This window comes from Pseudocercospora fijiensis, assembly GCF_000340215.1.
Source record: "Pseudocercospora fijiensis CIRAD86 unplaced genomic scaffold MYCFIscaffold_1, whole genome shotgun sequence".
NCBI classification, from domain to species: domain Eukaryota; kingdom Fungi; phylum Ascomycota; class Dothideomycetes; order Mycosphaerellales; family Mycosphaerellaceae; genus Pseudocercospora; species Pseudocercospora fijiensis.
The window spans coordinates 2,262,028-2,288,603 of NW_006921532.1; the positions used below are offsets into that span (position 1 = coordinate 2,262,028).

Here is a 26,576-nt window from a genome sequence, read left to right on the forward strand (position 1 = left end):
AGTCTAAGCTGTTTAGCCTAGCGCTTACTTATAATAAGTGACTCTAAACTATTATTAAGCATTGCTAGCATCTGTTAACTATAGCTCCCGATAGTAACCTAAATGTAGATAGTAGGGACGACGGCGAAGGAACGGGTAACTGCGGAAAGGTCTACATTATTAGGGATAGAGTAAAGTTCTTTAGGTCGAGGAGGTCCTACTCGACCGATTTATTAGCTAGTGAACCGGACAGCCTTAATAGAGACTAAAACTAGAGCAGAGTCGGGATTATTACTATCCCCTCGGCCTATCTCCTTAACTCCCTCTTCGTTAGCATTATCGATAGTCTCTTAGTTCTCGTAGGTTACCGATTCGCCTTCTACTAACTCTTAGGCACCTAAAAATTTAGGAAGGAACTATAGGGAAGAGACGTCGATGTAGTCTTCTCGTCCCTGTTTCCTTCGGAGGGCAGCGAGGTCTTTTATAAAGGTAGTATCGTTAGGGATTCGGCTCTAGAATAGGTTAGTAGGCAAACCGTATGCTAGTAGCTCTCCTATAGACATATTAGACTTAAGGTCTAGGAACTATAAAGCCTAGAAGAGAGCGTTTGCCTTTGTGTCTAAGGAGTTAGCTAGGCTAGTACTATACTTTTTTATGTACCTATTAAAGCGAAAGCTCTTTAGGTCGGATAACTTCCGTTTGTAGGCAGGTAGGTTAGCTAGGCCTAGGGTACTACTAATATCGGTAGTAACATCCTCTATGTCGACCTCTAGAGTCTCTAGGACGACTAGGCTTTCTATAGGTAGGGTGCTAGGGGCGGTGCTAGGTACGGTACTAGATCGGGTAGCGCGGTCTACAGCTATCTAGAGAGTCTTGGTTTTAGCGGTTAACTCTCGCTGTTACTTAGCCTTATCGGCCGCCTTATTCTTTAGTACCCTAGTAGGGGCTGCCGCACTAAGGCGAGTAGGGTTCTAAGGGCTCTTACCCTTGCTTTAGGACTAGGTCTGAGACCGTATAGCAGCGTAGACATCTATACTGTTCTTAGTAACCGCGTAAACATTAGTAACTGCGTCCGGATCCTAAGAAACAAAGTTAACTTTAATAGGCTTAGTAGTACCGTTACTGCTTCGCTCCTCAACCTGTTTTACCCTAACCTTCTAAGTTTCTCGTTTAGTAATAGCGGCGAGGGTACTGTTCCTAGTGTCCTTAAACTCGATCTTGCCGCCGTACTTCTTTTCTAGAAGGGTCTTTAGCTAAGGCAGCTTCGGGGCTCTCCGATCCTATTCGAAATCAATCTTATCGCCGGTGTCTATATAGTAGAATCGGCCATTTACTTGCATAATAAGCTTCCTTTTAAGAAGCTCTTTCTAGATAGGGTAGGACGATTAGATATGTTTAAACCCGCTATACATCTAGCACTTACTATCCAAGTTAGAATAGATCTTCCGTATAGCGTAGACATCTACTAAAGGGGCTTTAGGGTAGTTAGGATCTGAAACCTAGTAGACTAGTAGTATATCGCCTAGTATAGTAGTATTAATAACCTCCCTAACTCGCTATAATGCTTTCGCATTTAGGTTTAGCTAGGCTAGGGATTCAGCTAAGTCCGCGACATCTTAAGAGTGCTTAGTAATAGTAGGAGTTACGGTCTTAGGACTACTTTGCGATTTAGGAAGGAACTTAGGTCCCTTGCTTACTAAGGCTTCTTTCCTAACCTGCGCTAGGTTATTCCGGTCTTCGCCGTAGATGAACTTCCTCGCATCGGCTACGCTATTAATGTCGGCCTTAACATACACTAGGACCTCTTTGTACTTCCTAAAGCTCTTAGGATCGGCCTCGCTAAGCTTATAGCGACGGAAGATACGCTAAGCTATAGGCTACGGCAACCCCTAGAGGAGCAGCCTTGTTCTCTAAGAGTTTTCGAGGTTACTCTATTCGATACTATCCGCTAACTCGACAAACTCGCGGACATACCCCTTTAGGTCGTTATCCTTAGTACGCCTTACTAAGTAGAGGGACTCGAGCTACGTACGACTGCCTTTAATGCGACGGCTATCGCGCTCCCGATACTCCCTTATAAAGGCTATCTTAAAGGTCTCCTAGTTAGCATTAGACTTATCGTCCTTTTCTAGGTAGCTAACTAGGGTTTTAAGGGTTCGGTAAAGCTTAGAGGAGGTGGTCCTCGTAAAGGACCGAATCTTGTACTAGTCGGATTCTCTATCGAGCTTGTAATTAACTAAGCCTTCCTTAAAGCGCTTAATATGTGCTATAGCGTTCCACCCTTCGAATAGGGGATTTGCCCTACTCCCTAGCTCTAGCGGGCGACGCTTATTTTAACGGAGAAGCTTAGTTTGCTTCTCTATTATTTTTATAAGGATAGTGTAGAGCGCCTCTAGCGTAGAGGGCGTAGGAGGCTCACTTATATTAACTAGTCGCCGCCTAATTTCTTCGTTAATAGGATTAGGGGCGTTTTCGGATTTAGAGGATTCCGCTAATTCTCGATGTTCGTTTTCGCTAGAGCTAGAGCTTATTCGATTATTATAAAATAGTTAAAATAGTTGAAATGGAATACTATATAAAGTTGAAATAGAATGCTATATAAATGTGTTTTTAGTAACTTTAGTCTATTTGGTTTGTTATAATATTGCTATACAAGAGAGTAGTATATTAGGCGGTTTCTCCTAGTATTACCCCTAGGGTAGCATTAGGATTTAGCCTCCTAGGGGTCGCCTAACTACCTCTAGGAGCTAAGTTTAGTAGATTTTGGACAAAAGCCGCTTAGAGGGAGAGACTGCAATCTCTATTTACACCTAGATCCTAGAAACTAGCTTGTATCTCCTTTAGCTAGGCGGGGGGGCGGTAGCCTTCTTTTTCTAGTAGAAGGCTAAGCACTGTCTAAGCGAGGCTACGAATCTAGGAACGCCCTACCCGATTAATAGGGGACTCCCCGGCTATCCGACCTGCAATCCGTATTTGCTATTAATTAATAGTCTTAGCAAACCAAGCAAGGCCGATAGGTAATTAGTCTATCTCCTCCTTAGGCAGGGCTTATCTCGAGCAAGCGGTGCTAAATAGGTCTTCGACCCGGAGCCGAGTCCTTAGAAGCTAGCTATAGCTATAGACTAGGCCCTAAGCTGTAATAGTCCTAAGGGTTTGCAGCTTTTCGGGGTTAAAGCGATGCCCTCGTTAAGAGGTTTCTCTGCTTGTCGTAATAGCCCCTTAAGATACTTCGGTATCGTCCGTATCGTAGGCTCTTATCGTGCCCTCGCTTTAGTTATAGCTATTCGTGCCTAGAGACCACCTTTAACATACCCGAACCTGTTAGATATAAAGAGATAGCCCCACCTTCGGCTCTAATAAAGGACGGAAACTAAAACTACTACTACTACTAGCAGTAATAGTATAGGCTACCGAGGGTAACATAACCTATAGCAATATAGGCAGCTATATTTAGCATAATAGGATAACAAGACGGTTGCTTAGGCTAATAACTAGAGCCCTACAATATAGGCATTATAGAAGTGTAATATAAACAATGTGCTGTACGAGGTTGGTGCTCTATCTACAATGTAGAAGGAGGCCTCTTATGTAGGCTCAAAACTTAGCCTAGGTGTGTAGGGCCGGTTACTAGCTAATACTAGCGACGAATTCCGCTAAGAAAACTAGTTAAGACAACGCGCGCCCTAGCGGCAATAGTATTGCTATTATCTCCGCTATACGATATATCGCCGTTACGATATTATCGACTATCTGCTATATCTAGTTCTAAGCCTCTAAGCGGCGACGTTTAGCTTCTACGTTAGTATTATAGATTACCCGCTTTCGAGTATAAATATCGTTCTTTAGAGTATCTACCTTACTTTCGGTTATTATAGGAGCTAGATTAGATACTAGAGGAGGAATTAAACTATTAAGTATCGCTTCTATAGATAAAACATGCTCTCCGGTAGTAGTAGTGTCGCTAAATAGCTAATCTAGCTCGACTAAGAACAGAAGCGGCTTCTTTAGGAATTTCTTTGCCCTCGGATAGATAGCAATATAGGCCTTTACTACGTCGTCCGGAGCAGTTAGATAACTACTATTTAGATTAATACCGAAGCTAGATTAAGCTAATATCTTATACTATATCTTCTAGTCCGCTTTAAGCGTAGTAAGCTTGTTCTTTATAGAAGCGGCTATAATACGAGCCTTCTGCTACGCCTATATAACGATAAGGTTTACTACTATTACTACTACTATAAACAGCCCCTTCTTAAAGCTAGAATCGGCCCTCTCGCTATAGTTCTTATACCTATCGATAGCACTAGTTATAAGGTACTATATCTCGGCATTATTAAACCGCTAGTTGCCTTTTACTTCTACTAGCGCTAGATTAAGTACCGCCGATAGCTCGTCGAGTGTCTCTAAGTCCTATATATCCGGCAATTGCGAGTAGTTAGGCGGTAGTTCTAGCTAAGAGTACTAAGACTAGTTAATTGCTTAAGATTCTATTCTTTACTAACAAATTTACTAGGTAACCGATAATCTACGAGCGACTAGACTAGTAGCGGTCTCTTATATTAAATAGCGAGTAGCCGTTACTATATTATAATCGCCTCCTTCTACTTTCTACTACCTAAAGCTACTATCTAAAGTCTACGGAGGTTACGAGACTAGCTAAGAACGCTAATACCGAGATTGCGACGATAGGATAACTATACGAGAACACATACCTTATAATCCTATTTACTTATAGTAGCGGCCGCTAGGCTATTGAGTTATATGCTAATAACCGCTACGATATTGCACATTGGATTACGAAGAGGACAGGCTCCAATTCACGTGCTTCTCGAATTTGAGCCACGATATAGCTCAATCTGTACGCCGCCCGATCAAACTTCGAAGAACGACGCCCGCGAACTCGTGGAGCTGGTAGCGTCTTGTCTGCATGTCTTAGCCCTGCTTAAACGAGGCTAAGCTCCCACACATTTTGGGAACCAGCATCACGTGGTCTGACACAAAGCACACTTCTTCGAATTCCATGAGCATGTCGCTGACTACGCGGCTATGGTACACGGCAGAGATGCATCTGTTCAGTGCACGATCCGACAGACTTTGCTGCTCTCACACCCGGCTGCGCACGCCAGACTCCGAGGATTCCCATCTCATGGCCTACGCACCGCCTTCACCGCCGACATACCATGTCGCAGCCTTGACTATCTCAAGCACAACCGCCACCTCACTGTCGTTCTGCGGAGCGTAGACCATGGTGAAGCCTTTGGGCACAAACCTCTCAAATATTCCTCCCCTGGAGATAGGATGCCTCTCACCCCAGCCCGATTCTAAGACTTCTCTTGCATCAAGGGGATGCAAAGTTAGATGCAGACTGCCGTCCGAAGAATGCACATGGCAGATTTCTCCTCGACAGGTCTTCTTACTCGGTGCCGTGGAGAAGAGGCCCGTACCGTGCTTCTCAAAACAAGAGGTCCCTACTGTAAGGTGATCGCCACCTTTCCGACCGAAGTCTTCGATGGCTTCCGACAATGCAATAAACATGTCCTGATCCGCTCGCTGAGTCACTTGCCGATGTGGTGCGATCCCTCGGGTTTCTGGTCGAGGATGTGGACGAAGAGGAAGTGCACCAGAACACAAATAGCCCCTTTTGCACTGCATGCCCTCGGGGATTGGCGCCGGCTCATAGGGATTTCGCAAGGCAAAGAGGCCGAGACACTTGACGCGTATGTATCCAGGAACGGTGGATGGCGTACCTCCTGGACCCAACGCTTTCTGTTCTGCATCTCAGCTCATGTCTTGGTGCATGTGGCATTTAGAAATTTGACTGACGAAAGCTAAGTAGTCCCTTCGAAGGCACAGTGAGACTGGTATAATGATCAGGGTAGTCAGAATTGCTCCGAGAATGTAGAGTGCGGAGGTTGAATTGCTGGCGTGCCGAAGCTCAGAAAGGACGCTCATGGTGCAAGACTTCGAGGACTGGCGATGCTCCCAACACCGATATTCGTGATGTGCTTGCTGCCTCAATCGCTTGTATGAATTGATCAACGTCGCGCGCCTTAACGGTTTGGTTGCTTTTGATTTCTTGACTTCCCGATGAAATGTTAACTTGGATCAGAACTTCGGCAACTGCGTCCTACGTGCACACTTTATTGTATCACATTTGTTTGCTGGAAAAACGACCCAATTCGGGGAGCTTTAATCGTTTGTGTTGTGACATACGGTGTGTTCTGACGATTGTGTAACGTGGACACGATTGACTGGGTACTGCTTGTGCATTGAGTAGCCGGCACTTATTGGACAAGGGAGAGCACGAACCAGCGTTGATCACACTTCATGCAAACATGATCTTCTCCCAAGAACACCCGGTGGCAGGAATTCCCATTTGCTGCGTTGAGCTTTCAAGAGCTGAAGATTATCCTCAGGCCTGCTGACGCCTGCGGCGAGTTCCGCGAGCCAGCTTGAACCATGCGTACTGTCACGCCCACAGTTGTCTCATGACAGCTTCGTGCTCTTCACCAAGCCTTTCTTGATACCAGTCAATTCTCCGCCATAGCCTCCTCGACCCTCACCGCCCTTGTACACGGGCTTGATGGAAGCCAATTTCTTCTTCTTCTCGTCAAACTTCTTTCTTTTCTTCACTCTCGGGTTTCTAACATCCTTCTTCCGATGAGGAGTGAGGCCTTTATTCTTCTCAATGGCATAGCTGATCTTGCGCTTGCCGTCTTCGCCGACGGTCTCTTCTTGCACAACCCTACCGCCTTGCAGCGAGGCTTGCTTTTGAGCTTCTGCCAAAGCGGCTTTCTCGCCCTTTCGCTTCGCCGTTCGTGCAGCTACAAGGTCGTAATAGTCGTTTTCATCGGCATCTGCGCGAATTTGCTGAGCTTGCCGACGATCCTCGTCGTCGCTATCGCCTCCAAGGTCGGCATCAGGGTGGCCATAAGGACGCCTACCGCGCTTTTCAGCTTCGGCGTTAAGTCTGGCTTGGCGATCTTTCAATCTTTCCCGATGCGGGATGTCATCGTCGCCGCCAGCGTTGCGTCCTGCAGTACCACGCTTGTTGGCTTTCTGTGCAATTTGTGATGTGTAGAATCGCAAGCTCTTCTTCTTGAGCGTCTTGTCTGCTGCTTCACGAGCTGTAAGCGAAGCTTCCTCGCCAAGATCCGAATCATCAGCGGTAGCCTGCCTCTTGCGAGCCGTCTTGGTCGTCTTCTTCTTGGAGGGCGCCAGCGCAGCATCGAGTTCGGCCAAGTGTGCTTCTGTTCTCTTCAAGCGCTCAGCCTTGCGTTGTTCAGCCGCCTCACGAGTAGCATCGGCGTATCGCTCAGCTCGAGACTTCTTTCCTTCTCGTTTCGCGAGGCTGACCACTGGTTCCTGTGCGCCTTCCATTTCCTCATCAGAAGAGACCTGGTCTAAAGCGTCTTCGTCCTTGTCACTGCTTACAGGCAACGGCTCCTGCAAAGTCTCGACGCTCGTCCAAAGTTCTCGGCACTTCACAAGACTATCCATCACAGTATGCTCGTGCAACTTGTGAGCAGACAATGCCATGGGCATTTCGTCACTTTTAGATGCCGTAGATGTCATCAGAGAGAAGTACATCACCAGCGCTCCAAGATAAGCGGATGCAGCTCGGAGCTTTGTACGTGACACAGCAGACTTTGTTGCGATCTTGCGCAAAGCCTCAAAGACGTTTTGCAAGCGCAGCAATTCTTTGCTCAAATGCTCGAACTCGGGATAGCGAGACTTCAGAAGTTTAAGCCGCTCAGCAGAGCCCAAGTCGGGTGAAATTTGTAGCTGAGGGAGCACTTCTGTGACCACGGGGCTCTCATCTGCATCTTGAGTCGTCTTCGCTGGGCCTGCCTGTTGCCAATCGTCTTCATCAAACCCATAATCTGCTGCAGTCATCTGCTGAAGCTGTTTCTTTTGCAGTCGAATAGCCTCTGCCTCCTGCTCCAAAGCCTGCTCTTCTGTCTCGGGCGCATCGTCGCCATAGAGATCATCTTTGGAAGTACCCCATCTCAAGCCCTCTTCATCGTCTTCATCCACACCAGCAGCATCTGCGTCATCAGAGTCTAATGCTGCTCGATCAGGAACCACCAATGCATCGTGGTCGACAATATCCGAATCGTCGCCCTCCGAGTATCCGAGCACTTCTTCGTCCGACTGCTCCAGAAACTGTTCATTTTCTGCAATTTCCCTCCGCCTCTTGACTGCAGGGTCTTCGCCTAGCCGAATTTCGTCTTGATTGCCATGAAACTCATCGTCGTCGGAGTTGGCAACGTCGTCGTAGGTCCTTATGCGTTTGCGCGATTCTCTCGGATCGATTTCCAAGCCATTTGCAGGCTCTTGTAATTGCACTGCAGCCTTTCGCTTCTTCGCCATGTTGGCTGACAGCGGATAGAAGTCGAGGTACTGGCAAGAAGATCTATCAAAATTGTTCTGGACGAGATGCATGTAGACTAGGCTCGATTTGGTGGCCGGATGTCGGCGCGGTCTAGCCCGACAGGCTCCGGAAGGTTGGGCTGTTGGATCTGGAACAACACCTTGTCAACAACGTCCATTGTGTCACGTTGGATCACTGCAAAAGTGGCATGCTCGTCTCAGATATACGCTTCCGCAGCGCAAATGAAGAAATTGCAGAGCTTGCAGACGCCACGACCTCCGATGCGACGGCCGCGGGCCCGCCAAGCGTTAAAGAGTGCTCATTCAGCGAAGAGATCTGGCTCTCACAGCGTCTCGTCTATCGACGGATTGGCTACGCGATCAGTCATGTCGGTTCAAATGCCTTCCTGGGAAGCGGGCGCGCTTCCGAGACTCGTCTGGCCACAAGCAGGACTCTGAGAGGCCAAACCCGACCTACACAGCACATGCCTGTGACATCTGATGCTGTCTCTTGCATGAGTGTGGTGTGCTCACGTCCGCTCGCTTGAATGCCTCATTACCACCTGCCCATTGCGTTCTTTCTCCTTCCCCCTCTCAGAGTCAAATGAGGCATCTGGGTCTTCCTTTCGACAGCACGAGAAACAGTATGGAGAGTGCGTCGCAGAAATCTTCAAAGAGCTGGAGGCCATCTTGGATGTCGTCTCGATCATCAAGCACACGGTCACGAGGATCTAGTCGACACACACTGTCATCAATTGATTCGCGAAGTACCAGTGCATCCGGTGTATCTGGTGTATCCGCCTGCCAGCCGGAGCAGCGGAATACATATCGACTTCCCATCGCCTCTTCGGACGCAAGTCGAGAATCCAAGCCCAGCATTCGAGAAGAAGAAGCGCAGCTTCCGATGCGATTTTCGTTGGAAAGCTGTGTCTTCGAGTTCCCGATCCCAGGTACAGTGGCGAACTCCGTAAAGAAGCCACCCGAACCTTTGCCCGTAAATCAGCCCAACAGCAGCTTGTACCCACCAAGAATATCATCAAGACGTGCTCAAGACCCACCACGGGCCGGGTCTGCCACTGCGAGGAGCACATCTGATCGAACGGATTCGTCCCGTAGCACGGGATCCAGCTCGAGGAAGGAACGAAACTTGTTCGCTGAGATAGAAATGGCTTCGCGCGAGCAGTATGGATATTGGCGCGCGTCCCTGACAGCAAGGACTCCGCCGGCGGCAGCATTATGCGGTTGTTCTATCCTTACATCTCGGCTTCCCTCCCGGCAAGCGAAGAACATCGACACGAAATCCCGGGGAGATGTAGTAGAGGACGCCTACTCACTATGTAATGCGCTGGACGAGAGCTCCACGCTCGAAGAAGCGTTGCACACCTTACAGGCGCAAAGCGCCAGCATCGAGACGCTTGTTATTGCCCTACAGGCGAGCATAGAAGCAGCACAACTTTCGACTGTACCCGTCAAAGTTGCAGCCTCGATGTACGAGAAGATCTCGGAAGCAAAGTCCAAACCCAGGAAACGCGAGGCCCTCTTTCCATCCCTTATTAAGCTCTTACGGAAGATACCTCAGGAAACGCTGGTCGTACTGATGTTTCTTCTCTCGATCGCGCAACGACTGCAAGTAAAAGGCATCACCATTGACGGCCGGGAGCCAGCGCTTTTCCTCCTCAGAACCTTGTTTCCCTCAAGCCTCGCTCTATCGCCGGATCAATTCGCAGGTGACAGCGTTTCGGGGTTGTTAGCGATTCATTTCGATGAGATACCCGGAGATATGCCGTTGGTGCTAGAAGGCGTGAATCATCGTTTCGCTGCTGGGAAGAAGGTAAATTTGTTGAGTCTCATCTCTGGAAAAGGTGGGAAAGCCCGGCGACAAAGTCAGAGACCAGGGCCCAGGGGTGTTCTGGAAATAGAGGGAGCAGAAGATAAAGAGATTCAATGGTAGTGTTTAATGTGTATGCCCTCAGTTTTATTTTCTCATCCTTTCGTTGAGTCGCCAATCATCGTCTTGTCGAGGAGAAAACACAGCCACGGCCACAGCAGAGGAGGGTAGGTCTCCACCGCCGAGCGCGAGCGCAGTGTAATCCATCAAGAAGAACGATAACTGTGTCAGTCTGAGATCGCGGGCACTCGGTCGGCGCTTACATCAGACAAGGGATCGATTACTACTTCTTGGACAAACTAAGATTCCTTTCCCGAAGCAGATGCAACGGTCCGAGCCTGATTGCTCATCATCTGCCACAATTTGGACCAGCCCGTCTTCTGTGAGCTTGAAGGATGATCACTTATCGTCCAAGATCCAAGTCGAATATCGGACAGTAGCCCAGTGATCGAAGCACGACGTTCGATGCGAGAATCGCAGCATGACAGCTGATTCTTCATAGCGTGAACTCGCCCCTGCCGGCGAGCCCGAAAGGTGGACAAGCACAGCAAGCATGATGGTGGTCTCGTACAGCCCGCGTGGAGCGGAACCGATCAAACCCATCCCGCTCGATCTTCGTAGCCTATCTGGACCACATGCAGCCCGACACGTGGGACAAGCCAAGCGTTTCAGAATGCAGAGAGAGGCGCTGGCGCTTACTTCCGAAAGGAATAGGGTGTGCTCTGGCTGTCAAATTCTTGCCTCTTTCGTATCTTGACCCGGTCATGAACGTCTTGTGTAATATACTGTCGGATAAATGTTGTTCTTGCAACCTGGTCTTTCGAGGAGGCTTCATTCGTGCTAGAGTGTTGATCCTTCTTCCTTTGCGAGATCGAAAACCGACGTCAGGCAGAGGTGACAATCAGGTCCTGCAACTCCTGGGGAGTAATGTGATCTTGAACGTGAATTATTGGGAAGTCATACTGATTCATGCTTGAGCTAACCTAGCCGGAAAGCTGAACTAAACGCGCAGCGTACTTCATATCGATGTGTCATCATAAACGCACACGCAAAGAGGGTATCTTGAAGCAGATAAAATCACGCCCGACGCCAAGTCGACTCCTGCAGAGGCCTAATCTAGCTTTCGTCTCAGGTCAGCTGTCGTAATTCACATTAGAAGCTGTAATGATGTGATTGGAATTCCCGGACCCCGTCAGACGAGCATCCTGGTCGAAGTGATCCTTCCTTGTCTCCGCAGCTGGCATGCGGCGCTTTATTGTGAGCCACCTGCACTCATGCGATTAACTCCGCTTTTACTTCCTTCCACGAGCTTTCTGCTTTCGCTCGATGCCGTCCATGGCTGAGTTCGCTGCTCCTTGAGCTCGTTCTTTAACGTTGTGCTTTTCTGTCTCCTCGTTGATATCGTCGAGGACATCGTCCTCGTCCTTGCAAGTACTCCCGACTAGGAGATCCAGGAGGCCAAGACGTCCAAAATTGCCCATATCTTTGCCAGCCGTCACGGAGTCGAAGTGCGCCTCTATTCGACGCGCCATGCCTGCTAAAATTATCGTAGATGGAAGGACAGAGTATCCCGAATAAATAAAAAGGTCCTCAAGGCTTGTTATGGCTGTGAAGAGGTGCCATGTAAGGACATGCCAGCGGAACAAATACGCAGGTAAGATCGTGGGCATCCACACTGCTAGTAAATAATTGACAGGATGGTCATAGGCAGCAACAACACTGAACGGAAAATCGATGCTATGTTGCCATCTCGAATGCCAGGTCTTGAGTACAGTGTCATATGTGTGCAAATAATATCGGTGGACCGCATAGTGAGCGACTCCGCGGACGATCAGGCCACCAAGGATATCTTTCAGAATGGACCAAGGTAGTGGTATTATCGATGACACTTTGATCAGACTCCGCAGGTGTAGAAGCCGGCTGAAAAGGATTTCCAAGAAAGCCTGGAGCAATACTGACACAAACACATTGCCGACAGCTGTGCCAGCTATTCGGAGCACTTTGTCGCGTCCTAGCCGAAGAGGCAAATGTTCACGTCCACGAGCCTTCACCCGCCGACTCAACTTGGGCAGAAGACAGTCGAAGGCCAGGAATGCAAGGGCTGGTAGGAGGAAGAGGAAGCATCGAATGACTAGAGTGCCATACAGCTCAATCGTTAAGTGACTGTGACTGCTCGTCATCAGCACCTGACACAGCAGCTGACAACTATGAACCCTAACAAGGGTCGCGGAACTTCACTTACCTAGACACTAGACCAAGCCCTAACACAGATAAGCGTCAGCAGGCGGCCAAGGATGCAAGATGATGGCGGGTACGTACAGGTGAGATAAAATACTCCCAGGCTGATGGTGGTGCTCGAGCCGCCGAATATCGGGAAGGCCAACATTGACAGCAATGGAAGCGGAATGGATATGAAGCTCGTTAGCTTCGACACCATGGTTCCAGTCAAGTCGGCGAAGCTACTGGGCAAGGCGGCGTATCGTCCTTGCATGTAGCCTTGCGAATAGGTGATTTCGTCGCGTATCCATTGGACGATTCCCGTCATGATGCCTGATGCCTGGATGTCGGATTCGTAATCAGGAAGTGGTTCTAATGCCAGTTTGTGAGAGTTGACATGGTGCTCAAAGAGCAATTCAAGCCGGGGCCGGAGGGGTGCTTACACTTACACGTTGTTGAAAAGAGAGTTGCGCCGGCCACAAACAGGGAACTGGAAGCCAGCATGGCGCTTGGACCACACCTGAGACGTCATCCGTGGAAGAAGTGAATCCTTCGCAGAGCCTCTGCCAAGACCACGACGTCGACGTCCTGAACGACACCAGCGCATTATTATTGAGCGTGCACCCATGCCCAGAGCCTCAGGCACGAACGAGAAGCAGCTCATGCTTTCCCGAAAGCATACAGACAGAAGCGAGCGTGGTAACGCTGGCGCAGGGCTGAGGCCGATGAGCGGCCCGCTCTAGGAATAGCAGGAGCTGTCTATGCGCAATGCACAATGCACAATGCACCACGCATGCCGTCCTGCTGCAAGTCCGCCGCCGCATCCGGGAGTCACTGCTACCTTCATCGTACTCCAGCCAGACATTCGGCTTAGTCGGTCGAATAACGCTAGTCCATCTCGAACTTTTCCTGCGCGCCACGCGTTGTTCGCATCGCATGCCCGACCAGGCCCTATTTGCAAGCCGCTCGCGACATTGTCCAGCAACGATGCAGATGACTCAGATTATAGGTCTGCCTGGTGCTGCCAGACTGTTCGAATGACATATGCCAAAGTAATCATAAGGCCTCTGACCGCAGCCTCATCATCTTCTCGCCACTTGCTAGAATCCGACGCCATGTCTATATCGATCAGTCGTTGCCACCAAGATATGGCCGTCAGGCATAGGCACCTCAAGATGGATGATAGCACGAGACCTACAGCGTCGGACCGTTCCTCCTCCGACCCTTCCTATCGGATCTGTACAGTGACAAATGAGAATTGGCGCGGGAAGAACGACCCTACCGAGAGGAGGCGTATCCAAAATAGAATCAATCAGCGTGCCTTTCGTCAACGTCAAAGAGAAGGCTCGGACAAGAAGCAATACAGGCCTCGTCATTCATCAAGCGAGCCATCCTCGCAGTACGAGGAGGATGAGGTCGATAGTCCTTACTCTGTGGACGACGAGCTTGAACAGGACGCCTCAGAAAGTCGAGCATCTTCGGCCCCAACAACGAGCCAGCCAAACGGAATGGTTGATAGCCCAGGAAGAGTCTGGGACGAGCTGGCTCAACTGATCAATCGTAACCTCATGTCGGCAGCATCCACAAATGCTCAGCGCCTGGGGATAGCCCAGAGCACATTACAGAGCGCAAATTCAACCCTCACACCCAGACCGACCAGCAGTGGAATACCTGCTACACTGCAACCTCTGCCTCCGCAGCATCAGGTGCCTCACGATCCCATCATCGATATCATACCGCACCCACGCCTACGATTCAACGTGCTGAGAGCGATTGCCGCACAGCAGATAGATGCTGCAGCTATCTCGAGGGACTTGCGGGCATCAGGAGCTATGGAGAACCTGCAGGGCCAGTGGCAGCGCGGTGGGCTGGTCGTGTGGAGCTCGCCCGAGCAGCTTGCATCTTGGGAGCTCTCAGCAGCATTCGTGCTGAAATGGAGTTTCCTGCTACAAGGCTGTGAAGACTTCTTGCAGGCCACGAATGCCTGGCGAAGCCGACGCGGAGAAAGACTGTTTCCACAATCAATCAACAGTACAAGATGAGAGGGCGGACTTAAGCGGCGATACCATATTATCCAGATTGATCAGATTATGATGATAGCGTTCAGAGCGCAATGTTCAGGCGCTGCACGGCACGGAAGGAACGGGCCCTAGAAGAGTCCTAAAGTTTGGTTCGATTAGTGATGTATTAGATACTTTCACGTTCGTTCCTCGTGCCCTCATTTTGGTACTTGCTTTGGAAGTTGCTGCAGCAAGCCACAGCTGAGCTCGCTCGGCTTGGCTTGGCTTAGAACTATCCGATAGATTGAACCTCCGCGACCGCGTTGCATCGTTAAATTGGGCCACATTCCGAGGTGTCCTTAGAGTTTTCGATGCAAGATCCACATGCCAGTTTGAAACTCTAGAGATTGCGGAAACACATGTTTAGTCTTATACCCAACTTCTAGTTAGCATGTTATACCTGCAAACTACGACTGAAGGCGTAGAGATGAAATTATTCCCGCGCGGTAAAAACGATACGCAAAATGAGTTCGTCCCTTACGTTGCGAGTAAATGTACCAACAAAGTTTGTCATTGCTCGGTACGATCTTCTCTCTCTCTACTAGCTATTCCTGTGGTGCCCACTCGGCCTCCTACCAACATCATCAGCTAGCTCGGCTAACGTCTCGAAATAGTTGATGAACTGCGGCGGTCTCTGTAATAAATACTACAAGAGATATCCTAAAGATACGGTAACGAAAGGTTGTTCCAAGTCGGATGGGACTTGTGGTTGTAACGTGGAATGTAATGGGGATAAGACATGTGCAGCCAGCTGATGGTATGAAAAGTTCAGGTTGTAACTGAGGATCAAGATAGGGAGAGTTTGGGGAGTTGGAAAAAGTGAAGGAGGAGACCTTGTGTAAGACTAGAATAGGAAGGAGATGAGCTGCGAAATGTGAGCCTGATTGTTCCGCTTGTCGAAGCTGTACAAATCCTCGGGCCTTTCGTATACCGCGACGGGAAAGTCGAGGATAGGATTCTGGAAGTTCGGTGCAGAACGGACGCCCTGCCGCGTGTACAGTACATGTACATGCGGGAATCCTTTTCAGCAGCAGCGGTTGTGTGACTCCTACCACCGGCGGAGGGGGAGAGAAGCAAAAGACGATTCAGGATTTCGCACCCGAAACAGAATGGGGGTTGCAGGACCTGTGCTGTAGGGAGTTGATGATGCTGTCTACAACTCGGTCGTTCTTCGCGTGGCTCTCGGACAGCGACATTGCAGCTGCATTCAGCCCTATTACATGCTGTTAGCCACATTCAGGTACGCAGGAATGATTCCATGTTCAGCAATCTCATGATGCATATGCAGCGTCAGGCAGTGTGTTCCGAATAACGAGTAATGGCGAAAATAATGCCGAGCATGGGAGCACCGGCATATGCACCATCCATACGCCCTGCCCTCACGCCCTTGTCAAAGCGAGGGAGGGCACTTCTGCATGAAGAGGATGATATCGTATGGCTTTCCAATCATTGAGTTAGCAGCTTGTTAGAGTATTGTACATTGTTCACGTCCTCCTTCAGACTTGCTCTCTACTCCAATTGGGTGATGAGCTTGCCCTGGTTGGAGCCATCGAACAGCTTCAGCCACGTCTTCGGGATGCCCTCAAAGTTCGTCTTAACCACCGTCTCTCCGCCCTCGATATCAAGTCGGCCGTCTGCAACAGCTTCCTTGAAGAGCTCCAATGCCTTGGGAAATTCCTTCATGAAGTCGATCACAATGAAACCCTTCACCTGAAGCCGCATGATTATAATCTCGAACCAGTTCTTGAGGCCAGTCGTTCGCTCTTGGGATGTGTTGTAGCTGCTAATGGCTCCACAAGCAATGACTCGTCCACCTCTTCCAAGTCGAGAAAGCATCAAGTCGAGAATCTCGCCACCAACATTGTCAAAGTAGACATTGGCAAAATCAGGGGTAGCTTTCTTCAAATCCTCGGCGAATGTCTTGCTCTTGTAGTTCAAGCAGACATCAGCTCCAAGCTTCTCGACCCAGCGACACTTCTCATCCGTGCCAGCAATGCCGATTACTTTCTTGCAACCAATGATCTTCTTGGCAATCTGGGAAGAGCGTACACGGTCAGTCAATCAGGATCTCGATATCGATATGTCGCTTGCAACCTTACCTGGACTGCCATGGAGCCAGTTGCACCAGCTGCGCCGCTCACGACGACAACATCGTCTTTTGTCGTGTTGCCAACTCCAGTCAGACCAAAGTAGGCAGTAAGACCAGTCAACCCAAGCGCACCAAGGTAATGGGTCTTACTCTTGCCACCAGGCAGATCTCCCGCTGGTTGGCACATGTTTGCCGGCACAACTCTATACTCAGACCAGCCGGTCGTTGCGATGACAGTATCGCCCTTCTTGAACTTCTCTGACTTGGATTCCACGACCTCTGCAAGGCCACGGGCATTCATTGGGGCGCCAATCTCCACAGGTGGTACATACATTCTCTCGGCTGGAATATCTGGATCGATCCATCCTCGCTGAGCGGGGTCATTGGATAGGCACAATAACTTCACCAGCAGCTCACCAGCTTTTGGCTCTGGAAGATCGGTCTCCACGAGTTTGAAGGTCTGCTCGGGCCCATCGAGCTTCGGCTCGTCTCTCGGCTTGTTCGCCAATTGCCATTGTCGTGTTTTCACCATTTTTCGCAGGATTTCTGTGCAATTGCAGGTCGTTGAAAAGAAAATTTCTTGCTGAGAGTCGAGAATGGCGACTCGGACGTTTTGCCTTATATATCGGACGTTTTGCTTGAAATATGCCAGACCTCGGTTCTACTTCGCACGATGTTCGATTTTGACATCATTTTGCCCCTCCTGCCCTTTTGTAAGCAAGACCAGAGCATTCGTTGTTGTGAGCTGCACAAATCTTGAACCCCTCCGAAACAGCCTATGGGCGGCATCGAACCCCGGCTATGACTTCGCTAGTCGCGACCAGCAATGCCAGAAAGTGAAGAACTTCGAATCCTGCTACGAGAAGATTCTTATTAGAGCCCTTCACAGATGCCTGTTCTGCGACAATCATGCACACCGGACCTACTGCTACTGCTGTAGCTTGTGCCCATGTCACGTAGCTCTACTCAATGTGGTATCTGGACCTAGAGCCGACGCTGCGTATGCTCGCTTGATCTCGCGCAGTTGGTGTTTTCATTTATCCTACAACTCTTCCTTGACCATTGATCCACTAATGCTTGCCCCTGCTCTTAAACTGCTCCTTGCACTGCTTAACCCGCTATCAAGGAAATGAGCTGGATCCCTTTCTGCCGATGGGACAGATTTGCCAGTCGAAAGTCATACCAAGAGTTTGCATGTGAAGTGATGATGTCGAGCTTCCTGAGTCCTGAGTCAGGAGAAGTAACACAAATTGAAGTCTCAGTTGTGCAAAATTTCACAAGGATTTGGTTGAAACCCGTGCGGATTCTCTCCCGAGCCCCGTCAAACTCAATGCCTGCGAGCTCGACGTCCGAGGGTCTCCCTGCAGGGGAATCCCAAGCCGAAGCTTTACATACATTACTTCGACTACGGACTTCGTGATAACAGATCTCACACCACAACCCCCAAAGATCACAATGGCTTCCGTAAGAGCATTCCGACCTCTCCTGCGCCCCGCGCCACGAATCGCAGCTCGCGCGACACAGCAACAAGCTCGTTTCCTGAACTGGGAGACCTCCCCGCCATTCTACACAGCCCATGCTTCAGTAACAGGAGGCAGAAAGGGAAAGATCTCGGCTGAGAATCTCGACATTCAGTTGGCTGCGCCAAAGGAGCTGGGTGGACCTGGGTATGCTCGATGGATGAGAAGACACGTCGTGAAGAACATTTGCTGATCTAGCAAATTGTACAGAAATGGCTCCAACCCCGAGGAGCTCTTTGCAGCCGGATACGGAGCTTGCTTCCAAGGGGCCATGGCCGCGACCGCTCCAAGCTTGAACATCAAGCTACCCGAAGATTCTGTCATTGAAACCAAAGTACACTTGATCGGAGACGTGAAGAAACTTGATATGGGAATCAGGGTGGACATGAAGATCAAGTTCGGAAGTGGCATTAGCAAGGCTGATGCAGAGAAGGTCGTGGAGAAAACTAAGGAGGTCTGTCCGTATAGCATAGCGACTCAGGGCAATGTTGTCACAAACACTGAGGTCATTATTGGATAGAGCGGGACGAGCGGGACGATGTGATGGTATGCTGCTATGAAACGGTGAGTTTACTTGTCTTGATATTCGGCTACCAAAAACTGTCTTAAATGCGGAAAGTCAAGGGCGCGTTACCATCTCTTCTCGCCGCCGAATCTCAAGCGTGAGCGTTTGCGTGGTCGCGATGGTGGTCGTGATTGCGAGCGAGAAACTCCTTTCGCTTGGTGTTTAAATCGGCCTTGCCGGTTGCTGCCACCAGGCGTGTTGGTATTTTCTGGAGCATTGACGTTTCCCGGATAGTCTTCGCCAAGCAACGTGAATTGGTTTGGTTGTAGCATGAGCCGTCTCTCTTCAATGGGATCAAGTGCGATCAGAACGCGTTTTCGTGCCCATGGAAAAATGACTGCAAAGGCGACGCTTGTTACAAAGATCGGAATAGCAGCATAGACGTACCTGGAGTTACATGTTAGCAGAGGCATCGAACAAGGAGGCTGACTTCTAGTGGGCTGCAGTGGGCTGATTTAAATTTGCTTCCTGCGCGCTTTCGAGAAGCACTAGTACTACAACCCCTCGCTGTGAAGAGAGGAGAATGGAGGTGGGGCGATCGAATGTCTTACCAGATGACAGGCCAAGTCACGGTCGACATGCCAAATAATGATGACAGAAATGAGATGGGCAGGAAAATCGTGGCGACCACAGTCAGGAATGCAGAGTTGTCGGACTGTGTCGCATTCGTGATGTTGAACTCCAGCTCGATTAAGTTGTTGAGTCCTGGTTCAAGTGTCAGCTGCTCCAGAACCAGCTTTGGAGGAAATATTGTTATGTGGAAAATGGTATGCAAAGGTTTGGGCTATGGCAGAGTTGAGTCGCCTGAAGCGAGCGAGCCCTAGGAACCGCACTTACGTTCGGTGAGCCCATCAAGGGTCGAATCGAATTGTTCAAGATCGTCGACGGCGTCGTCCATGTCGAACCACAAAGGATCTTTCTGTTCGTTCTGAGGCACATCATCCTTCAACTTCTGAAGCTTCTTGAAGGATCGAGTGTGAAAGTGCAGGTATTCCTTCATCTCGTAAATGCGATCTACCTCGGCATGCATACGTCGAGTTCTTATCTTGACTGGTAAACGCCTGCCGTGGCTGTTAATCTCAGCTTCGTCCAGTCGAGCAAGAACTTCGCCAATGATGTTCTGCCAGTCTGTAAGCAGGTAGTAGAGGCGTGAGAAAGTCCAGCATATGCCCTCTTCGTCTTCGCGAGCCTGATCGAAGTCGTTGTCTCGCCACAAGTAATCGAACAACAATCGTGTAACGATGTGTTCGCTGACGGGAGTCGGTCTTGTGAAAACGAGCGTCACTGATACTTTTCGGTCTAGTCGGCATGCTCCACGGCCGCAGAACCAGACACCAGTCCGAAATTTGAACGTGTCCATCGGTGGGAGACCTTTCTCCTCCCAGTGAGGAGGTTCCATATCGACAGACCAGTAGTAGACTTGTGGCACATTCATATGGCTGTCGTAGAGTAAGCACCTCCCAATGCAGCCAAGATTAAGATGCATTCGTACTCTATTATGAACGTCCAAGGCACCCATTGACCTCGCTTCGAGGCCTTCTCTGGGAACTGCCTGAGGACATAAGCAACGTTAGCAAGACTTGAGACGCTCCAGGAGTATATGGTGATGCAAGAATAGTTCCCATCATACACAATGGATTACACTCGTTCCCCTAGGGGTTCGTATGACTTACATGGTGCTGGCAAACTGAACGGCTCGGTCGAGTTCGGCAATTTCCTGCCAATTGTCTTCGAGGCAAGAGTGTAGTACATCGCCAAGCCACTCCTGGTATCCGTTGACAGCGATGATCAAAGGGTCATTTGGATGTGCGCTGACTTGTTCCTCAACAAGACGTGCAAAGCGGCCGGCCTCGCGTGGGCTGTATATTTGGACTTCGCTATACTTTGTCGCGCTGCGCCTGTGTCCGACGCGGATAGCAACAGGGCCCCGCGGAGATTCCCAAGTTGGACGTCGCCTATGTGGGCGTCTTCTGTGTGACATACCGCCTGGCGGGCTGCACGCTCGAGACGTGCTGTGAGACTGTGCTGGCTCCTGTTGTGTTGTTAATCGCGCCCAGAGTAGGGGCGGAGGACGTCGTTGCTGCTCTGACTACATGTATGCTCCTGCGCGTTCTGACACTCCGTGGCTGCCAGAATAGGCACTGAACAATATTAAATCCCGAGACAGCTGCACACATCTTGCTGACACCTCCCTTGGTATGTCGCGTCGTGTCGCGTCCTCTGCGATCAGCTGGCTGTGGCGCCGAGCTGCTCTCAGCCGCCGGCAGCAACAAGGGCAGGTGCCATCGTGACCGGGCTACTCCACCGTGTGCAACCGCTATCCAAGATACAAAGGCATGGTGAATCCTTTGAATGCTCTTGTATGAAGCTGTTCAGTTTCAGCGGAGAGGACAGCGGCCGCCAAGCATTGGGATCTGGATGCGATTGCGGCGGAGTGCAAGCCCAATCATGATTCGTCCGCTCCTGCCCGAATACCTTCTCACTGCTAACCACATTCATCAAATGCGCTCACACCAAGAACCTCGTGAGTCGTCCGCCATGGCAGAACCTCTGGAGCACAGCATCTCTCGCTGGTGCATCTCCTTCCTGGACGGCATGACACCACCGTGATCAGTGCTCGACGCGCACCAATTTTCATCACCACCGAAACCAGAGCCAAATCACAGCGCCAAGGACGTTACCGCTGTCGTCAACCTTGCAATCTCCGCACCTCCCGGGCGCCCGGGGGAAACACCAACAGGACATCTGGCTGCACTGCGCTCTTACAGAAGGAGCTCGCTCGCGGTCGATCTGAGATATTGCTCTGGCGTGAAAGCGCAATCACCTTTCAGACATCAACATTCCAGTTCAATCTGGTAGTCAACATTCGAAGCCATGGAAGACATGGACATGGGCTCGGGTTCCAGCTCGAGCATGTCGACGTCAATGGTCTTCACAACCGATCATTCCACACCTCTCTACTCATCGGCATGGACACCTTCGACCACAGGCGCTTACGCCGGCACCTGCATTTTCTTGATCGTGCTGGGCATCATCAGCCGAGTACTGCAAGCCTACCGGCATGTGCTGGAAACGAAGTGGCACGACAAAGCAGTCAAGCGCAGATATGTCAAGGTCGCAAGTGAAAGCGCATCAGAACGCGTCGACCCATCCATGGAGAAGAGCGACGAAGCGGTCCTGACTACTCGAGGCATGGACGAATCGGTGCGGGTGTTGCATGCAGGGCGGAGTGCAGTGCAGTCGAAACCATGGCGATTCAGCACAGACCTACCAAGAGCGAGTATCTACGTGGTACAGGCTGGAGTAGCGTACTTGATGTAAGTGTCACCTTGGGAGAGACCTTGATGTGGCGTTGCTCGTAGGCAACGGCTTCGTGTTTGTCTTCAAACTGATGGGCTTATCTTCCCCGTGGCCTCGGCGACGTGTTTGTGGTCCCTGACGCACAAATTCCGCGGAAAGAAACTGATGAAGACCTTCGCTAATTTTCTCAAACAGGATGCTGGCGGTTATGACATTAAATGTTGGCTATTTCCTTTCAGTGCTTGCAGGACTCTTCGTCGGAGAGCTTGCAGTAGGGCGTTACACGGTCATCGAAGACGAGCATCATTGAGCAGAACGATGCGCGCCATAATTTGTCAATAATGTATTCACTGCTGATAGACATGAAAGACCACGACTTCAAACAGATTCTCACAGAATTCTATGAGCGACATCAGCACCACCAGCGACGCTGTCAAGCTTCCGGGATCTCGGCCTTCGCTGGGAGTCCTCCATTGTGCATCAGTCGTTGATGGTATATCAGAGGACTCTCTAGAAAGCCAGTCGCCATAGTTACGCCTTCCCGTGCACGTTCGCGGAGCTCGCTGTCCTCTAATATTTTCGATCATCCGCGCAAGATTCGCTTCTGAGGGCGGCAGGTGCATCTGTAAGAAGACGAGGACTTCCATGCGGGCGCACCTACGAGTCACACCGTGTACTGCAGTCTTGGCCGCCGAGGATTGCAAATGTCTCGAACGGTCCTGATCATACCATTGCCGTGAATGCTCCGTCAAGAAAGGTGGCCAGCCGGGGTATTGGTCACAAGTGTGAAGAAGCGTTGATACCACACAGAATATGTGACACGAGGAATTGGTTTTCTTCACCATGCTCCACTGGCTACCGCGCATGTTCTTCCTGAACTTGGATGGCTACGAAGCGGTCACTGGTCGTGCCGGGAGCAGAATGCTGGCGCCGGCAGAAGCGCGGCAAGGGCGTCAGCAAGCGATTTAAGCGATTTTAAGCCTTGCTTGGACCTCTCAGGCTCAAATTGCCGAAAGAACCGCCGATATGTTGACGATCTGACACCAAGCAAGGCTGTGACTAAAATCCGTAGGGATGCGCTTAGATAGGAAGTGATGGCAGGCGTAAAGAATCAATTTCGAATTCGATTACGATCGAAGTCTTCTACAGGTAAGGAACAAGGGACAAGAAGCGTGCAAGCAACATGCCAATACTGCTGCTGTCGCTGCGACTGTCGCTCTTCTCCCAAGACAACGCTAGAATCTCTCTAGAAATTTGGTAGAAAAGCTTACCCTAGTGCACGCCGAAGTGGAGCCAAGCTCCACGCAACTCAAGCATCTGCAAGAAATCGGTCCGAGAATGCTTGTTCACTCTCAGCAGCCGCATCATCATTGGCTCTCACACCACAAACACGTCCAGTCTGACTTTGGGTGCCCTGGAGATTTGATCGGGAGAAGCGTGTCTCGCATGGTGCACTTTTCGCGGAGCAAGACTGGGAGCACAGCGCGGGACTCCGTGCGGAGGACAACCAGCAACTGGCCAAATATAAAATGCGGAGCACGACCCAAGCAAGCGAGTGTAGGTCTCTTCTCTTTCCCTTCCTTCGTCTCTGACTGGAGAATCGGGAGGGAAGCTTTTCTTGACTTTTGGTTGCTTGGTCATACTCTGTGTCCTCATGATGGCTTCTGAAAAGAAAGAGGTCGACGCGACCTTGCCAACGTACACCGAGAATACTGCTGAGGATAGGACTTTTGAAGAACGACGCAATATGTCTGACGGCGAAATCAAAGATGCGATTCGAAAGGGCAGTGTGCCCAAGGTTCAATCCACCAAGGAGGCCCTGGAGATCGCTCACGCGGGAGGCTGGGAAGCAGATGCTTTGATCGAACAGCTCGAGAAGGAACTCGCGGAGCAAGGCGACAAGAAGGGCATGTTTGATCTTGAGTTCAACAATCCAAAGCACTTTACCTGGCTTCTTGTGGCGTTCGCTTCCATGGGTGGTCTCCTATCCGGATTGGATCAATCTCTGATCTCGGGAGCGAATCTGTTCTTACCGGATGATCTGGGTTTGAACTCTTCCCAAAACTCGCTCGTCAACTCTGCAATGCCACTGGGCGCTGTCGGTGGTGCATTGATTCTGTCTCCTTGCAACGAGTTTTTCGGACGTCGATGGTCGATCATCATCAGCTGTATCCTCTACACAATCGGTGGAGCTTTGGAAGCCGGCTCGATGAACTATGGCATGATCGTTGCTGCAAGAGTAATCCTTGGCTTGGGTGTTGGCTTGGAGGGTGGTACCGTGCCAGTCTATGTCGCGGAGACTGTCGAGCGCCGTCTTCGTGGTAACATGGTGTCACTCTATCAATTCAACATCGCCCTTGGGGAAGTACTGGGATATGCTGTCGCAGCGATGTTCGTGTCTGTCCGTGGCAACTGGCGCTACATTCTTGGATCTTCCCTGGTCTTTAGCACCATCATGTTAATCGGTATGCTTTACATGCCAGAGAGTCCTCGTTTCCTCATGCACAAGGGTCGTGTGCTTGATTCTTACAGAGTCTGGAAGCGCATTCGCGGAACTCGCACTGCTGAGTCGAGAGAGGAGTTCTACGTCACGAAGATTGCTGCCGAGGAGGAGAAGGCCGAAGTTGCTGCTGGATCTGGATCTCGAAGGGCACCATGGCTCGACTTCTTCACCAAGCCTCGAGCTCGACGTGCCATTGTGTATGCCAACATTATGATCTTCCTGGGTCAATTTACGGGAATCAACGCCATCATGTACTACATGAGTGTACTGATGTCGCAGATGGGGTTCGACAAGTTAGAGGCAAACTACATGTCGCTCGTAGGAGGTGGCTCTCTGCTTATTGGAACCATTCCAGCCATTTTCCTGATGGAGACTTGCGGACGACGATTCTGGGCCATTGCTATGCTGCCAGGTTTCTTCGTTGGTCTGGTGCTTGTAGGTGCCTCGTATCACCTCGAGATCGGGTCTTCAGCATCTCTGGGTGTTTACCTCAGCGGTCTCATCATCTATGAGCTCTTCTTCGGATCCTACGCGACATTGACTTGGGTCATTCCAGGTAAGTAACACGAATGTGACCGCCGATCGGCATGACTGACCAATTCCTACAGCTGAAGTATATCCCACATACCTTCGATCCTACGGCATGACGACTAGCGATGCCCTTCTCTTCCTCTGCTCCTTCATTGTCACCTACAACTTCACAGCGATGCAAAACGCCTTCACCAAGACCGGTCTCGCACTCGGCTTTTATGGAGGCATTGCAGTCCTTGGCTGGTTCTACCAGGTCTTTTTCATGCCAGAGACGAAAGATAAGACGTTGGAAGAAATTGATGAGGTGTTTCAAAAGCCGACTTGGGATCTTGTGAAGGAGAATGCTGCGAATGCTCGGCAGACAGCCGTGGATCTGTGCCACTTCAGATTCCGGAAAGTATTCATCGACAGCGCTACACCACGTCGTGCGAGTATTGTTGAACAACTCAGGGATGACAAAGCGTAACGGAGAGTTTAGTTGATTGGGGAAAGAAGATTGCCGAAGTGGATGGTGACGTTCGCTGCAGAAGCGTAGACCAGCTTCAAAGCATGCACTTCCGTGAATGCCTAGATCAGATACGCTACCCATTTTAGTTCTTGCTTGCAGAGACCCAATACGTGCAAACTTGAAGAGATGGTCGTGCTTCTTGAGGTTGTCTCTCGGTAAATCTGTTCCCGTCCTGAAGGCTTTCAGTGACGGCAAAGCATCTTGGTACGTTGAAATGGCTTCACATAGAGAGCTCTGGAGGCATGCTCCAGCTGATTTGAAGTACCGGCGACTGGATGTGCTTTGGTAGTGTTTCCTGACAGCAACTGGCGGTTGATCGTTTGCGGCCTTTCTTTCTATGCCCTCATTGACAGCAAGTCGAAGCTGTCTTTGCTTCGCACCACGTTCTGCGACTCTAGATGAGAGTCTGCGTGATTATCTTTGTTTCAACCACGTCTTCTGGTCCAGGTCAAGCGGGCGGCGTGTCGTGGATGACAACGAGAAGGAATTTGGCATCTATTCCTCGGTGAGCCTGAATACACCAAGCGCATACTCTGAATGTGCTTACCTGGCACAATGACCATCTCATTCTTCTTGGTCCGGACTCTCAATAGCTTTGCCTCGTCGCTCTCGCCATTGAGCTCCTCAATCATAGCCCCAGTGCTTTGCACAAACTTGAAAACCAAGCTTGCGACCTCATCTGCTTTCCGAGTCCCTCTCTTTTTGGCTTGCCCGTCTATACCATTGATCTGACCCTGACCACCACCTGAGCTTTGTGGCCTTGAAGATTCTTCCTCCTCAACATCTTCGTCCGTCACCAGTCCGGAGCTGCGCACGATAGCTCCAGTATCGCGAGATAGAATCAATGTGCCTTGCACGCCAGGCCGGTGCGAGAGTCGTGCCAGTAGATTTTCGGTCTCTGCTGAAGGTGAAAGTTGCTGCATGATCGCCCGCGTACTGAAGGTGCGCCCTATCGTAGCAACATTGTTGTCATACACAAACACATCAACGCGAGGAGGCAAGGAGGGTTGACCAAAGCTCGGGCGATTCTCGGCATCATGAAC

At 50.3% G+C, this 26,576-nt stretch overlaps 13 protein-coding genes across 13 annotated transcripts; 5 read left to right on the forward strand and 8 right to left on the reverse strand.

Annotated features, from left to right (window-relative positions):
• Nucleotides 1–4,688: 4,688 nt before the first annotated feature.
• On the reverse strand, nt 4,689–6,249 carry MYCFIDRAFT_75464 (uncharacterized protein; the record flags this gene model as incomplete). Its single annotated transcript, XM_007922180.1, has 3 exons — nt 4,689–4,700; nt 5,159–5,745; nt 6,193–6,249. Coding segments are annotated over 3 exons (656 nt in total), but the record flags the coding sequence as incomplete, so codon positions are not given.
• A 216-nt stretch (nt 6,250–6,465) lies between these two features.
• Nucleotides 6,466–8,352, reverse strand: MYCFIDRAFT_75465 (uncharacterized protein; the record flags this gene model as incomplete). Its single annotated transcript, XM_007922181.1, has 1 exon — nt 6,466–8,352. The coding sequence occupies one exon, from the start codon at nt 8,350–8,352 to the stop codon at nt 6,466–6,468; it is 1,887 nt and encodes a 628-aa protein (XP_007920372.1).
• Nucleotides 8,353–11,191: 2,839 nt separating this feature from the next.
• On the reverse strand, nt 11,192–12,889 carry MYCFIDRAFT_181000 (uncharacterized protein). The gene is made up of 4 exons (XM_007922807.1): nt 12,560–12,889; nt 12,483–12,501; nt 11,946–12,409; nt 11,192–11,892 (listed from the first exon to the last, which is right to left on the reverse strand). Exon 4 carries the CDS (start codon nt 11,770–11,772, stop codon nt 11,533–11,535), a length of 240 nt encoding a protein of 79 aa, XP_007920998.1. The 5' UTR covers nt 11,773–11,892; nt 11,946–12,409; nt 12,483–12,501; nt 12,560–12,889; the 3' UTR covers nt 11,192–11,532.
• On the reverse strand, nt 11,192–12,889 carry MYCFIDRAFT_209560 (uncharacterized protein). Its single transcript, XM_007922806.1, has 4 exons — nt 12,560–12,889; nt 12,483–12,501; nt 11,948–12,409; nt 11,192–11,894 (listed from the first exon to the last, which is right to left on the reverse strand). The coding sequence occupies exons 1-4, from the start codon at nt 12,783–12,785 to the stop codon at nt 11,831–11,833; spliced, it is 771 nt and encodes a 256-aa protein (XP_007920997.1). The 5' UTR covers nt 12,786–12,889; the 3' UTR covers nt 11,192–11,830.
• A 1,088-nt stretch (nt 12,890–13,977) lies between these two features.
• On the forward strand, nt 13,978–14,663 carry MYCFIDRAFT_201198 (uncharacterized protein). Its single transcript, XM_007922809.1, has one exon. It carries the CDS (start codon nt 14,026–14,028, stop codon nt 14,497–14,499), a length of 474 nt encoding a protein of 157 aa, XP_007921000.1. The 5' UTR covers nt 13,978–14,025; the 3' UTR covers nt 14,500–14,663.
• Nucleotides 13,978–15,099, reverse strand: MYCFIDRAFT_205739 (uncharacterized protein; the record flags this gene model as incomplete). Its single annotated transcript, XM_007922808.1, has 7 exons — nt 13,978–14,581; nt 14,659–14,690; nt 14,717–14,815; nt 14,842–14,857; nt 14,898–14,930; nt 14,972–15,053; nt 15,082–15,099. The coding sequence occupies 7 exons, from the start codon at nt 15,097–15,099 to the stop codon at nt 14,541–14,543; spliced, it is 321 nt and encodes a 106-aa protein (XP_007920999.1). The 3' UTR covers nt 13,978–14,540.
• Nucleotides 15,100–15,213: 114 nt separating this feature from the next.
• On the forward strand, nt 15,214–15,970 carry MYCFIDRAFT_169413 (uncharacterized protein; the record flags this gene model as incomplete). Its single annotated transcript, XM_007922810.1, has 8 exons — nt 15,214–15,233; nt 15,265–15,274; nt 15,313–15,353; nt 15,397–15,421; nt 15,472–15,692; nt 15,719–15,777; nt 15,806–15,906; nt 15,941–15,970. 8 exons carry the CDS (start codon nt 15,214–15,216, stop codon nt 15,968–15,970), a joined length of 507 nt encoding a protein of 168 aa, XP_007921001.1.
• A 56-nt stretch (nt 15,971–16,026) lies between these two features.
• MYCFIDRAFT_28909 (uncharacterized protein) lies at nt 16,027–17,138 on the reverse strand (the record flags this gene model as incomplete). The annotated part of the gene is made up of 2 exons (XM_007921705.1): nt 16,027–16,551; nt 16,617–17,138. The coding sequence occupies 2 exons, from the start codon at nt 17,136–17,138 to the stop codon at nt 16,027–16,029; spliced, it is 1,047 nt and encodes a 348-aa protein (XP_007919896.1).
• Nucleotides 17,139–18,061: 923 nt separating this feature from the next.
• MYCFIDRAFT_54770 (uncharacterized protein) lies at nt 18,062–18,646 on the forward strand (the record flags this gene model as incomplete). Its single annotated transcript, XM_007921910.1, has 2 exons — nt 18,062–18,273; nt 18,325–18,646. 2 exons carry the CDS (start codon nt 18,062–18,064, stop codon nt 18,644–18,646), a joined length of 534 nt encoding a protein of 177 aa, XP_007920101.1.
• A 110-nt stretch (nt 18,647–18,756) lies between these two features.
• MYCFIDRAFT_75470 (uncharacterized protein) lies at nt 18,757–20,868 on the reverse strand (the record flags this gene model as incomplete). The annotated part of the gene is made up of 5 exons (XM_007922182.1): nt 18,757–19,078; nt 19,243–19,396; nt 19,529–20,130; nt 20,365–20,589; nt 20,675–20,868. The coding sequence occupies 5 exons, from the start codon at nt 20,866–20,868 to the stop codon at nt 18,757–18,759; spliced, it is 1,497 nt and encodes a 498-aa protein (XP_007920373.1).
• A 712-nt stretch (nt 20,869–21,580) lies between these two features.
• MYCFIDRAFT_127225 (uncharacterized protein) lies at nt 21,581–22,301 on the forward strand (the record flags this gene model as incomplete). Its single annotated transcript, XM_007922811.1, has 2 exons — nt 21,581–22,008; nt 22,187–22,301. The coding sequence occupies 2 exons, from the start codon at nt 21,581–21,583 to the stop codon at nt 22,299–22,301; spliced, it is 543 nt and encodes a 180-aa protein (XP_007921002.1).
• Nucleotides 22,302–23,738: 1,437 nt separating this feature from the next.
• Nucleotides 23,739–25,491, forward strand: MYCFIDRAFT_127211 (uncharacterized protein; the record flags this gene model as incomplete). The annotated part of the gene is made up of 2 exons (XM_007922812.1): nt 23,739–25,050; nt 25,103–25,491. The coding sequence occupies 2 exons, from the start codon at nt 23,739–23,741 to the stop codon at nt 25,489–25,491; spliced, it is 1,701 nt and encodes a 566-aa protein (XP_007921003.1).
• A 377-nt stretch (nt 25,492–25,868) lies between these two features.
• On the reverse strand, nt 25,869–26,569 carry MYCFIDRAFT_75475 (uncharacterized protein; the record flags this gene model as incomplete). The annotated part of the gene is made up of 3 exons (XM_007922183.1): nt 25,869–25,927; nt 26,081–26,434; nt 26,509–26,569. 3 exons carry the CDS (start codon nt 26,567–26,569, stop codon nt 25,869–25,871), a joined length of 474 nt encoding a protein of 157 aa, XP_007920374.1.
• Between the last annotated feature and the right edge of the window lie 7 nt (nt 26,570–26,576).

Excerpts from the sequence above, each read along its gene's own strand:
- MYCFIDRAFT_181000 (XM_007922807.1), bottom strand. The coding sequence starts at position 11,772 with ATGGCGCGTCGAATAGAGGCGCACTTCGACTCCGTGACGGCTGGCAAA.
- MYCFIDRAFT_209560 (XM_007922806.1), bottom strand. The coding sequence starts at position 12,785 with ATGACGGGAATCGTCCAATGGATACGCGACGAAATCACCTATTCGCAA. Across the intron at positions 11,895-11,947 it reads CCGTTCAGTGTTGTTGCTGC|CTGCGTATTTGTTCCGCTGG; the intron begins CTATGACCATCC and ends CCACGATCTTAC.
- MYCFIDRAFT_201198 (XM_007922809.1), top strand. The coding sequence starts at position 14,026 with ATGTCGGCAGCATCCACAAATGCTCAGCGCCTGGGGATAGCCCAGAGC.